Source organism: Pelmatolapia mariae, linkage group LG22 (genome assembly GCF_036321145.2).
Source record: "Pelmatolapia mariae isolate MD_Pm_ZW linkage group LG22, Pm_UMD_F_2, whole genome shotgun sequence".
Lineage (NCBI taxonomy): Eukaryota > Metazoa > Chordata > Actinopteri > Cichliformes > Cichlidae > Pelmatolapia > Pelmatolapia mariae.
In genome coordinates, this window is record NC_086245.2 from 8,881,999 (window position 1) to 8,896,546 (window position 14,548).

The 14,548-nt window shown below is 39.1% G+C and overlaps 1 protein-coding gene across 1 annotated transcript in view; it reads left to right on the forward strand.

The window, feature by feature from the left end:
- The window catches only part of nudcd1 (NudC domain containing 1), a 54,232-nt gene extending 53,162 nt beyond the window's left edge, over positions 1 to 1,070 (forward strand). Inside the window, exon 10 of the mRNA XM_065471734.1 lies at positions 396 to 1,070. Within this exon, the coding sequence (XP_065327806.1) occupies positions 396 to 685 (290 nt within the window). The 3' untranslated portion in view covers positions 686 to 1,070. The remainder of the gene's footprint in view (positions 1 to 395) is intronic.
- Positions 1,071 to 14,548: the final 13,478 nt, after the last annotated feature.

The following is a 14,548-nucleotide window of genomic DNA, read 5'->3' on the forward strand; positions in this document are numbered from 1 at the left end:
CAGCTCCAGAGGTTGCTGTTAGATGCCATCAGATCACTTTAAGCTAATGTCAGCACATCGGTCAACTCCCCTATGGCAACTGTTGTCCCGCACATAGACGCTGCACTATGTGACCCGCCACACTTTAAAGTGGTGGCTTTTAGTCTTAATGTTTCTGGACTGGTGAGTTTAAAGTTTCTTTTAGAGTCCTTCTGTCCTAAAAATGATGCTCATCCTTGTGGAAACCAAATTAGCTGCCAAGCAGGTATGAGTACTGCTGTCACAGAACACAGGACTATAAATCAAGCTTATCTAGAGTAACACTCTGTGTCCTTATCTCAGTGAGACAGTATAAAGTGAAGGTTAAAAACTGTCCCTGCATGTCTCTGATCTTATTTATTTATTTATTTTTGCAGGTTATGTCCAGGCATCCAAACGAGATAAGAAGTTTGCCACCTGTGCTCCAAACTTCTCCTACGCTTCACTGTGCGAATGTCTCCGCCGTGCATTCATCTACCGCCAGCCTTCGCCGGTGGAGACCGTCCTCTTCAACAGGAAGCAGGGCCGTCAGGTAGGACAGGTTGCCAAGCAACAGGTGGCCAGCCTGGACTCCGACAAACCAATCCTGGGCTTCAGAGCGACCAATGAGAGACTGTACATCCTGACCTCCAGTAATCTCTTTGTTCTAAAGGTCAATAATAATTAGATTTGGGACTCTGTTAGATTTTCATCTCACTACCCCCTGAGAGCTCCATCATTCCACACTGAAGGCTGATTATCTGCTTGAGCTGAAAAATGATCCTTTGTGCTTTTTGTTCAGGATGAACCCCTCCTCGTGTTTCCCTTTTTAGATGTCTTCTGTGTGTTACAAAATGTCTACATCATCAAGAAGTGAAAAATCATGTTCTTACAGAAAAAAGTGGAAAATAAATGTTTCTTGAATTGATTTTCTTTCCTTGACTGGATTACTGACATGAATGTAAATGAGGCAGATATCACAGGGAGAAACATATTTGGACTATTTGGCTTCCATAACTCGACTTCTTTCAAGCCACTCTGCAAATAAATCCAAAACATACATGTAGGTGTTTATTTTTATGTTCTTTAGGACATTTATGCAATTTACCTATTTGCAGTAAAATTCTTTATTTGCATAATGACATATATATAACATATGAATAAACATGTAACCGAACATTAAATCTAAGTAAGTATTAAAGGCACTCATGCATTCTGCGAATTGTTTAGTGTTAGCAAATAGTTTTAGTAAATTATTATTAGTGTAGAGACGCAGAGAAACAAGGCACCATGAGTACCATAATGTGTCGGACATCTGCCTAAACATCAGCTAAACAGTGCAGCGATACTGGATCAGTTCAGTCTCATGTGATACACGTCAGTGTATTATTATATCGATGCTCTGCTTCAGTTCTTCGGGTCTCCTTTCTGCACACATGTCGAGCTCATGCAGCGTTACAGCTTTAGGTGCGGTCTGTCACTTTGTTTGTAGTTCACTAACTGACCGACAACAATTCTAAAAAAAAAAAAAAAAAGGATGTTGGTACACACTGGTGGATTTAAGTCTTTGCTCGTTACATGTTGTGCTAACTTATGTCGCACAACATACTCCTACACGGCTCACTCTGTCACATAATCAGAGGAATGTTCTTTCTGTAACTTAAAATTTGAATTCTCATTTCCAGTAAAACTGATGGAACGTTATACTTCATCTAAATTCAGAAAACTTTCTAGTTCCTGTCCTGTCTCTGTCCTGAAGGTTTTTACAAAGTGTGAATTGCACATTTTTTCCTTAGACCATGGCGAATATAGATGTGTTTCTCCTGTCAGTGTTGTCTGATATATGAGCTGATTAAAAAAAGATATACTCCCCTCTGAGAAAACTTTGATTTAAATCTAACAAATCAAATACAAATTTTGAACCTCGCTTTATCCAATAAAGATATTTCATTTATTATATTATGCTGTGTAACATTTAAGGTAATAATGTAATACAAAATCTCACTAAGACATAAACCATTAATCTTAACGGTTTGAGAGAGCAGCACAACCAGAATCATTGTTACCGTTTGGAATGAACTTGTGATTTTGCTGCCTTTGAAATCGTTGCTTCGAAGGCCTTGGCTAGGTCAGTTGCACTAAATACGGGAATAAGACCGAGTCGTTCTGCTGTCTGTTGAATGGGGTTAGGCTGGCAATTACATGGAATCTGTGATAATGCAGCGAGCACTGTTAACTGTGATAACTTGGGAAAAATATTGCAAATCCGTTGCCATCTGCATGCACAGAAATTCATATTAAATACTTACAATCAGACTCATAGGTTTGAAACACAAATTCCTCCAAAAATAGATATGTGTTTGCTGCAGATCAAAGCTAAGATTGCAAAATGACATGGAGACTTTTATGTAGGAATATCGCCTTCACAGATGAGTTGTTCCCATTGGTGCAGGCAGACCTTGCAACTATTTGTAAGTCTTCACCAGTCTGTCTGAGACTTATTGCAGTCAGTCCGAGTCGGACCACAATTTTTTTGGAGACAAGTTGCCTCCCATTAGGCAACCTGTGCAACTGGTTTGCAATCAAAATTGGTTTCCAAGAGGTTGATGATTGAACACCCTCCACCTTTGTATGCTTTAACTACTTGTAATCAGTGCCTGATACCAAAAAACCTCAAGAGGGTGCTATCCTACTTTTACTCTAGTGTGATTGAGCCATTAGTTATCCTGAGCTTTACCAGTTGCATCTACCCTCAAAAAATCAGATCATATATTTGAAGACTTTAATTGAATGACTTCTGTAGATCTAAACATTTCTACTGACTTTTTTTAATCGATGAAATACATTCTTTTAACAGGATGGTGTAAATGTCTCATAACGAATAAGTGATTCATTGGAGGCCGCTTGGTTGTAGTATTGTGTCAGATGGTCAGTGAGGATGTGAACGGTGAGGAAATCCCTCTCTTTGGCTTGTTTGCAATCATCAGAAAAATGAAAGAGGCCGTTATTCATTTCCATAAATTTCCATAAACATGTTTCACACATCACACTGGCTTCTGTTGCATCAGCCTCAATCTTGAACAGAGTGGTTATTCTTGAAGCCTAAAATCTCAAGAGGTCTAAAAATGCAATCATGTCGTATTCGAAAGGGACTTTTTTTTTCTCATCGTTTTTAAGGTGGGCAACATTTAAATGGAAATGCTGTTCTTGTCATACAAGCTGCGACTATATTTTGTGTCTGATATATTTTTCCTCTGATGTATTAAACTGTAGAAATCTGAGCTGGATAATGGAGTTCACACTTGAAACTTTTGTGTGTTTTCTCCAGCATCAAACACAAGAAAAGCTGCCGTTTGCATTAGCTGTAAATTTTTCACATCTTTATGGGAAAGCTAGAGTCTTGCCTTGTTGCTTGTTCAGCAGCAACCTTTTCTTCCTCCTCTTTAAGAAACCTTGAAGAAGGCCACTCATACAATCGACCAAGAAATAAGGAGAGGTTCAAGAGAGACACTAATGGACTTTTCTGTAAAAAGAATGGGATGGTCTGCTTGCTGTTTTTGTGATTGTAACACAAAAAAAAGCAGAGAGAGAGAGAGCTGCACAAGCAGTAGAATGAAGGTTGATGAGGGACTGTCTCTGAAAAAGCAAAAAGCTTAAACACAACATTACCTTTAGCCTCTGTGAGAAATGGATCTATATCAGTGTCTCTTCATGTTCAACTGAAGGTAACAATAATCAGAAATCAGCCAGTCATTGCTTGTTGTCTGGTAAAACTTGCGAATATTCACAAATTATAGGAGAACCAATCGCGATATTACCTATATTGATGCCTTGAGATTGCCAGTGTTGCATGAAGTGGAACGACTGATGGACGCCGCACGTCTTAATGAAACTACAGAGTCAAAGCAGTTTGCCTGAGCAATTTAGCTTGTTTCTCACAATGGGCAGTTTTATAAAGACTATCCACAGTTTGTGCCCTCGGTTCCCTTGAGTTCTGACGCTTTTGAGCCATTTGCCTTGACTCTACAAAGACTCACAATAGGCTGTGGGTAATCAACTTTTTCTAGTTTCTATATAATTGTTTTGCTCTGGAAAATCCAGTTTCACTCTGTTTTTATTTAATTATTTGTGTGCAATTGCATTAGGACGCACCGCTTGTTTTTATTAGCTGTACCAGCATCCCGAGATTACTTGAAGGCAGCCTGTCAAAGCTGCTAATGTCTCTGAGGATGGGCTGTGTGTTTACTCAGACACAAAGAAAGGAAAAAAAATATGTTGTCAAGCCATCTAGCCGCAGAGAATTAGAGAATGAGAAACTGTAACTGCTCAAAGTCTGCATTTCCCAAACCTTAATATTGCCGTCTTCAGGTAAACACCACCTGAGTTTATAAACTGAGATTTGGGGGAGTTTTATTAAAAGAGCATTTCCGTGACTAACAGCAATAAATTTGGTAAAAATCTAATCAGTTCCTCTGAATGAGTTTCACTCGCTGCAGGGTCAGTCTGGCTCTAAATTAAAATCAAGTTTCCTGAGACGGCGACATGCATCTGACTCATATTTCGCCACCAGAGCACACTCATTCATATATAGAGACGGATACAATCATAATGAAATAGGAAAGACAATAAGGGTGGTGCAGTGGTGGCAGGCTACAGAGACGTATAGTGTTTCAGTTCAAATAACTTTTTATAACGCTCGGTTAAAATAATTTGCTTTATGAAATTGCTCTTCAGGGTCAGCTGATTAAAATGTAACTCACTGCAGAAGAAAAGCACAAGAAGTAGATACAAGGTCATTGTGAGGATTAGATGAATCTGTGCTTTGCAGTACACTCTGCAGTGCAGAAATATGTTGGCACGTTAACACACTGCAGCATGAGAGCTGTATTTTTTTATTGTGGATGACCAAGATGTACAGTATAGCACATCCTAGCAAAAATGCAGGAACAGAGGTGCTAAACAATACACAGCATCACATTGGCGTGACAGAAAAACTTATATTTGCAGTGATCTGCCAAATAATATGGTGTGCTATGTGTTTAATTAGCCAATATCTGTGTCTTAGTCTTAGTGCTCCCTCTCTCGTCTAAATATGGTGAAAAACTCATTCAAATATGACATTAGACTCCAGAAAACCAAGATGGCTTTGGCCAACGGCGTCACAGTGGCTATGTCTATGCGTTATGTTCTGTCGTCATGAAACTGTATATAAAAGATGGCCAGTTTGACATAACCCACTGGTCATGACGCCTCAAACTGAGGCTCCCATGTTAAACTCAGGGACTTTGATGTGTTCTTCCTTTTGATGGCTTTTAGAGCATATGTTACTTAGTACTAGTTGACCAATATGTGTGACAGTACAGTTTATGAATGTCTCTTGCAAACCAACCCTGCTAGCTTTAGCTGGCAATTTGATGTACCAGCTCTTCACCCATATAAGGTATGTTGTGGCTCCAAGAAATGAAAATGGTGGTCACATCCATGTTTTATACTCTCCATTCCAAGAAGCTACATCCATCTTTATTGTACAGACTCTGGTAATGACCCAGCAGCTTAGCCTCTTATCCTTTTTAGGGTTTTGTGCCCTTGTATAACGATCAGCTTCTTGCAGAACAAAGGCAAAACATTTTCCGGGCAGGCTGAACTGTTCCCTTGTTTGTATACTTATAGGGGTCTTCTGAATCAATCTTTGTCTGGGCCCTCCCACAGGACCAGTTTGCCATGGGAGTCCCTACTGGGGGGCAAAAGCCCCCAGTGAACATAACCCCTGGGATCCCTGGGATACACAAACTTCTCCACCATGGTAAGGTAGTGATTTGCAGAGCTGTGGGGATACACAACATACAATGCATAAAATACATGCAGTGATAATAAAGCGTGTTAGTGACTTACTCTAATCCCTGTAGATTAAAGTAAGTTAAAAAGATCAAGTTTCAGATAAATACAGGCTTATCTCTGTCAAATAGAGTGCTGGTGTATATGGTAACAGCATTAATTTGTCAGTTTTACTGTGAGGAGATCTGAGAGGTTTTGAAAAAACAAAAACAATTGGGTTGTGATTAAAGCTCAGCTCCTCGTGATGGAAACGCACTTCTCTGCAGGTGTAATTGGCACCTTTTTAAATGATTAAACAATTAAAACAAACAAACCCACATACTTCCCCGGCAGGAGACTTGTGTAGGTAAATTAGTCCTGAGTTGATTGCACATTCTTTGGTAATGAATGGAGCTCCACCCGGATGGCATCAATCCATGGATGAAAATAATTAGGGAGTCGCTGATGTCATACCTGCATGATCGTTTGTCAATGGACGGTGAATGCTGCATCACCACAGAAAGTGCCATCAACTTGAAATGAGGCAGATTACTCAGTTTTTAATTAATGGATCTCAAATTTCATTGAAAGATTTTTTACAAACCAGTTTTTCGAAGTGAAATTATTGATTTAATCACAGAAAATTATAGCCTGTAGACTCTGTCAAAGACCCAATCAGTTTCATTGTAATCATTTTGCAGACTAACATTTAAGAAGTAGTTCAGTGGTTTGTTCAATGTCTTGGGGTGGCTTGTTAACATCTTGCTGTCCCCAGAGAAAATCTGCAGGAGGCAGCCAATGAGACGACAGTCTGGGCATCTCTACTTGGACTTCTGCCCCGATGACCAGGAGAGCATGGATGCTCATTACACACAACAATGCAGTCTTCAAAAAAAGTGAATGAGAAGGTCAATAGCACTGAAATGCAGAGGTCAGCAAGCTTAATTTAACATAACAACTGGAAGCAACGCCTTAAAACTTTTCTTGTGTTTTTTAAGCCAAGCTAACCCTGTTAGCTCTCTGTTTTTAGTATTTTATATTTTACAAATATATTTAAGGTGCCACAAGGCTTCTTCTTGTAACGGCATAGCCTCTGTGGTCAACAGTCAGAGTTTTAGAGGATCCTGGATAGAAATGTAATAATCATGTACGCTGAATGAACTTATGTTTTCTGTTGAGGAAAAAAAGGCTTTATTTTTTACCTTTAGCCAGTTTCTCACACGTATACTGGAATGGACAGGAAAAACTGAGTATTGTTAGTTTGTCATTGCAAATCATTTCTGAGTGCATTTTGAGTTGAAATGCATGTTCACAGTAGGTTTTTGTACCTGGAGCTATTTCCACTGCTGGTTGAAATAGACTGTAAAGACAGCAATAACATATCAACTTATCAGGATCAAATGTTACTTATTTACAAGTCCAGTATTTACAGAGCAGCATTAACAGTCATTTCTATCTATCTCTCTGGCCATCTAAGGACATTTCAGTATTCACTCTCCACCAGCAATTGATGTGTTTATGAGCTAGCTGTAAATGAATGACAGCTGACTGATTGTTTGGAGCTCTGTAAAGCTTGACCCTCCTGTGACCTGACCTCATGTTGGGGGCGCAGTTTCAATCTCTCCAAGCTGTGTGAGATTAGCTGGACCTGCTACATGCAAAAACTCTGCTTCATCTTTGAACAGGAAGATTTTACTTCATTATGTAGTTGTTACGCACTTCTTTTTTTAACAGTGTGTTTGCATATGGAGACAATTGGTTTATTTTACAGAATAACACAATAAAGCCAGCGCTGCTCAACAAAGTAGAAATATAAGATGGAGAAAAACCTATATGAGGATAAAGGCTCTCAGGAGGTTAAGAGAGCTGCACAGTAAAGTGATGATTTTCTGCCTTGTTGACACTGCACAAAATAATCAATCTGGAAATTCACCAAATACCATCTTGATAATCTGTCGGTGAAGCCGGTAGATATCCAGGCTAAGACTTCCTGTTTTCTGTTCCCGTCAGTGTTTGTGAATGTAGATAAATTTACAAACAGGAAATAAAAAGGGAAATTGTCTTCAGATGAGAACTGAAGGCTTTGAGATTGAATTTCTTCAAATACTCTCCTCCTTTTGCTTTTCAAGGGAATTTTTTTAATCTACAATATAAAGCCTGCACAAATGCGATTGAGCAATATAACACAGACTACAAACAGAAAACAGAAAGCTTCTGATAGCTAAGATCTTGCTTGCAGAGTTGCATACTCATATGCAGACGTATGTTTAAAGGGATTGCATAGTAATTTGATTGTTCCACAGTGCTGACTAAAGCATCTTTAAAGACAACATATCAAAAATAACAGAAAAAAAAGATGCAAAGACAGCTTTATGTCTTCTTTACTCTTCAGTCCCAAAATCCTTAGACATGGCAAGTGTGCTAAAAAAGTACGTCTAGCTGATTGCTGTCTGCAAGTCCGCATCTGCACTAATTTAAGTCACTGAACTGTGTTTGTGCTGTTTTAGTGTAAATGTCAGACATGCTATGACTTGCCGTGTGCTATAGATCATGCATGAGGTTTGTGCTTCAGTTTTTGTGAGTGGAATTTTGGTATTTTATTAATCTGTTACTAATTAGCAGGTAGGTGTATTTCTGAGCCTGCATAACATTCGTGCTCAAATGTAGTATCTTCTAGTTCAAACTAAGCCAAAAAAAAAAGAAGAAGCAAGAAACAAAAAAAAAAATCAAAACAATAAAACAATAACCACATGGTGGCAGCCAAAAAACTGACACTGAGGCATCAAAATGCATATTCCCGAAACCAGTGGGTGATGTTGTGATGGCTACATCCATCATTTAAATACATCTCTTTATGTTTTTTCAGGCTTCCAGATGGTGTTTGTTTCCATGACTGGAAGCTCACACTTATTGTAATAAAGAAATATGTCTTTTTTGTGACTCACTGATGTGTACACAGTATATTAGTATTCTTCTTCTCGTAGTTGCTCCCTTCAGGGATTTTCACATTGGATCAACTGTTGCTATCATCTGCTTTCACACCAACCCTCTGCAGGTCTTATTTCACATTATTGAATAAAAATCCATGAAGCTCCTCTGTGATTTTCCTCTTTTCCTTCCGCCTTGCAGCTCCATATTCAACATCATCTCTCCAGTACCTGTCTCCACCCTGCCCACACTCTCTTCCTCACCTCCCTTATTTACTGTCTGTTGCTTTGGATGGTTGACCAGTAAGCAATACTTGGTGGCAAATTCATTAAAGGTTTCGGTCCTTTCACTGTCTAGACTTTACAACACATGGTTTCAACACCGAAGCTGTTTAACACAAAATATTTTTGTCTTTTCAGAAAACAAGCGATTTCTCTTTGAACAGGCGTTCTGTGAAGTTCGTTTTCTTCTACATGTAATTATTCATAAAAGCTGAAGGCTGCACGCTTGCAGCAAGAGAGCTGCAATTACACCACCCCTCGTCTTTGTTGCTGTCTCAGTCCGGGGTGTTATAATGTACCTTACAGTCCCATTATCACAGAACAACCTCGTTTTATTGGGCTGAAACACATTCATTTCAGAGTTAATGAGCCATAAAGTTTCTTATCACTGCATTTACCTGCATATGTTCCCTTCACTGCCCATTTTTTCTTATTTTCATTTTCTCTAACTGTATCATGTATTTCAGTGTATTTTTTTTCTCGTATCATTCTGTCTAATAACTTCTCTCCCAGCACCTTGTCTGTTTTGACTCTTGATTAAGCTAAATCCAGCCTATACACTGCTATTTAGCTTCCAGAGGGACACTAATGTGATTCATCTAATTCCCGGCCTGCATCCCGCTGCCTGCCTGATAATTATATCCTGTCACACAAGGAGCGTGATTTTAAGTGGTAATCTACAGTTTTTGATTGTGTCCTTGTTGTTAATGGGTAATTGCTGTGGAGATTTGCCTCTGCGGTTCTCAGAAATCACCTGTCAGTTGGTGGCAAAGTAATGTCTCTTTGACTGATTACAGGATGAAGTTTCAAATAAATTTACTACCACTTCTTGAGATAAAGTTTACATCTCAAAAATGACTGCACACAGTTAATAGCTGAATGCACAGGATAACGTGAAAAATGTTTATTGTAAAAATACTCACACTGGAGGAAACATTGGCTTCTGTCTCTTTTGTTTTAATGTAAAGGGTAAAAACTGCTCGTTTGTTCTTTTCTACTTCAAGTAAATTGCAATATGGCTTTTCTTCTAACCCTACGCAGCACACCGATCAATTCCACAGTCGCACAAAACATGTCAGATCATTACAGGTGATGTAAAAGCTACTTGGTAAACACACTGATATTGATTGCAGATGCACAGATGGGGGCTTTTACTTTGAGCCAGGTTACAGGAAAAAACAGAAAACCTGTTTCGTGCAGGTCAGTCCTTACAGTCGGCTTACCATGTCTCAGATTTCTGAATCCAGTGGATGTATGTACACACAAGAACTTATTTATGTGCTGGTCTGGTTCCTTAAAAGGTCAGAAAATCCAAATTCTAAGATTTTTTTCATCTACTGCTGTCAGTATCTACCCTGCAGTCTTGCTTCTAACCACGTTTCTTTTGGGAACCAGTAATGTTCAATGTTTCCTCCATGAATTTTTTTTAAAAAAAGTATGCAATAGTGGGATAATGACACTTAATGGTTAATCCTTTGTCCTTTCCTCTAGCATGATTTTCATGGTTACCAAAGATGCCAGTTTGTCTGCAAGCACTTGCTAATTTCCTGTGGAGTGGTAGTGAAACTGTTAAAAGGGCAAAGGCAAGAAACAGTAAACAGAGACGATTTTCTTTTAAAATTCCAGTCGTACATTTTGGAAACATATTGGTTGCAGCAGCTTGAGTCAAATTTTAAAAGTTGGATGTTTTTGTGAGCATTGTCACTTGGAAACAGCCACGAACCTGCAGCAGCCACCAGCCAAGCCTGGGGGCGGGGATCACCAACTGATCACTAGGTCTGTGTGACTAAAAGCTAAACCAGCCTCTCAACAGAAATGCCAGATTTAGCACCGCTAATGTTTGCTTTGAAGTTAACAGGACTCTCTTATTAAAATCAACCTGCAATGCTTTAAGCACGACACACAAATTTGGTTGACTGACAGGTAAAATGAAATGATCACCTTCTTGCAGTGAAGTTTTCTGCTGGGAAACATCCTATCACGCATGTCGCTGTTTCTTTGGCATGTAACACCCACCTAAGATAACAGTCTCCATGGCAGCTGGACAGTTGGCCCTGTCACACCTCAATAACTGCTCAGCAACATCTCAAGAAATATGACAAAAAGCCAAAGGTGTCGACCTGTCATCCAAACTCCCCAGAGCTCAATAAAGGGGCCACAGGAGCTGATTGGTGTACCTCCATTGTGATGGGGTGATGACAGTTTCTATTGTATATCTAGTAAAACATATGAGAGCTAAGGCTGTCTAAAGTATAAAAGTACATAGACCTATTAGTGGTAAATACTGAGGTTCATTTTTTGTGTGAGTTTGGTGAACTAGTCCTTAAAATGAGTCATCCTGGGAAAAAGCACAGTATTTCTTTGATGTAAGCCACTTAAAGGACACTAAGTGAAGAGAAGCACACACGGGGCCAGCTAACAGAAACAGCCATTGTACCTTCATGGTTGTAGACGGGGCTTCATCAGGGAACTGGCCAAAGGTTAATGTCTTCTTTCTGAGGTGTTTTATAGCCATTCTCACCTCCGAGTCTGGAGCTGATGGCAGATCTGGATCATCTGATCACAGGAGGCTAGGCTCACATCAAAACATTATTTACACTCCAGAGAAACTGTATGGAGCCTTTTTGAAATTCACCTCATGCAGTTTATTCCTGGCAATGGCATTAAATTAGCACGTACGTGAAATGTCTCCCAGACTGCTGAGATGCTTGACATGATGACAGACCCTAAATTTACTGGAGAGAAGTGCTGTGTTTATCTTCTCATGTATGCTCTCGAAGTATATCTCATGTCCAAATGCTTCCAAAGAGAATGTCGTTATGATGTCTGTTGTATGATGAGTTGGGTAGGAGCTGTGGTTTGACACATTAACATACTGAGCAGCTCATTTATTTTATAAAATAAAATAAATTATTTATTTTATTTTTTTACTATTGATTGAGCTGTGTGTGAAGGTCAAAACACTATGTGAAATAAATCATGTACACTATTCACAAGCACCATTAATGCAGCAGGAATATATGTCGTGTCTTTTTATGAATACACTTGGGCATGTCACAAAAAGCTGTAATCTCAACACTGACTTTCAGAGGTTGTTGTAGATAACATGGAAGAAACCAGCATCCAGAAACAGTATATGTATCAGTGTATTTATGAAACAGTGTTATTACAGCCCACTGGCCAAAAACTAGATATTCTACATATGCAATCACTGGAAAATAACTGTCTGTACATTTTTTTCTGTGCATTAAAACTCAGCAAATGAGATGGATTGATCAGATCTTGATTCATCTAGTCCAATAACTTCTGGAAAGCCTTGACAATTTATACTGTAGAGCCTGAAAAATGATGCAAATGCAAAGTGCTGAAAACTGCAGTCAGTGCCCATAGACTACCATGTTAAATGAACTTACAGTAGAAATAAATGTACAGTCTGCTCTATATTTAAATAAGGAGCGACCATTTAGAAGAAATGATTTATTGAGATTTTGACAGAATTTGATTGATGTTATTTGGCGATTCGACTCCAATAAAATATCACAGCAGAACAGAGTCCCAGCAATGATTGGAATTAGGGCATGACCGTCTGAGTCAAGATGTTAGTGATGGAGCTCTGAATGACCAGAGTGAAGCAGGCTACAGGAATGAAAGTCTGAAAGGTAGTTCAATAAGGAGAGATCACTTGGAACAATTTAACATGATTTATTAAGATAAAGAAATTAATGTATTTGGCGATTAGACTCCACTGAGCCATCATGGCAGAGCGGAATCCCAGTTGGGATAGGATTTAGGACAGGACCCTCGGGAGTCTAGATGCTGGTGGTGAAGATAAAGACTGAGGCTTGGATGGAGCTCTAACCGAGGTGCCTGAGAGGTGAAGATGGGGAGGAGATGGGTTGCATGAATGAGAGTCTGAAAGGCAAAATGATGGGAAGCACGTATTTAAAATACGCAAAGACCGAGCTGATTGGCCCAAAGAAGGCAGGCAAGAAAATGATTGGACTAGAACAATGATGACAGTATTGAGACAGATAGCGTGGCAAAGCGATAGTGATGTAGAGAACAGAAAAGCAGACTAACACTGAGGAAAGCGGACAGACGACTGATGACTTCATAATGACAGAAGAGCACTGAGATTTAAAGCACACAGAAGAGAGGCTGACAGGCTGCAGTCATAGTCTTTTGACTGAAACGTCACTTAGTTTTAGCCACAATTTAGGTATCAAATTTCTCTGAAATATAAAGTGTTAAAGTTTATCGTATTTTTACCGGTGAGAGTTTACATAGCGTCTCATTTTCCTTGACATAAAATGAGAAATGTGCCCATACATCTACTCTTCTCTCCCTTCTCTTGTCATGTTTTCATGGGAAACAGGGAGCATGGGAGCAAGTTATAGCATTTCAAGAGAAAAAAACAAAACCTCACAGCAGAAGGAGTTTACTTCTGTACTGACCACCTCTAAACTTGTCCCGCCTTTTTGCACAGCCTAATTAGTTCTGATTGGATCTCATCTATCCAGAATATTTTATCTGATTTGTATGTGTTGATAAAAGTATCAGTACATGTCATCATAGTTTCATCATAGTTTTTGTCTTTGTACTTTAGTGTTTTTTAGTTTTTATTTAGCTATTGTCTTGTTTTCATCAGAAAAAAAAGGTCAGTGATGAAAACTGATTGGTAGACAGAAGCCAGGAAAAAAAATATTAGACTAGAGTAACGTCAGTAATTTCAATATTAAGTTTGACAACCTTTCACAACCAGTAATTTGAGTTGCTGACTGAGATTTCTTGACTGTGTTTGTGATGTCGGTACTTTGAAAAATTATAATGTGGGGTAGTGTACCATACTGACAGTCCAGGAACTATTTGCTTCATTTTGGTGAGTAAAACTTGAGTTTGAACTTGTCACTGGTTAGCAGGTTGTAATGTGGGTTGTGCTCAGTGGTTGAGCGGAGGGGTAGAAACACTTAGGACAGTCAGATAAACTCATGACTACGCTGGTACTGGGAATCCTACAATGCTTGTCCTTTAATGCACACTCTCTTCATCAACCTTATAATTCCCGGTAGAACGGCTGGATTTTATCATACATGAAGCACAGTGTTCCTACAACCCGTAATGTTGCAAATTGTTAGAGATGTAAAAGATATAAGGTCTGTCTCTGTCTACACATGGAAGCTTGTTGCTCTCTTACTCCAAAGAGGGCAGTGGTGCATACTGACATCACTAACCCTTACCTTACATTGTCTTAAAGAGACACCATACCATTGTGACTGTTACAAGGTGTGTCTTTGTGCTGCAGCCACACAATGAATGAATTCATCTTGCTAACAAAAATGCTAGCTTAAGCTGTTAACATAGCACTCCAGCTTCTTGTCCAAATATGGCAACTTTTGGCTCCAAAAAACCAACATAGAGGTGATTAACATGCTACGTTTAAAGCTTTAAAGTGGAAAGAAACTAATGATGTGAATATGGCTACTTTTGTAAGTAGTCTAAGGTTGCACTGTTGCTTTATTGAAGTTAAT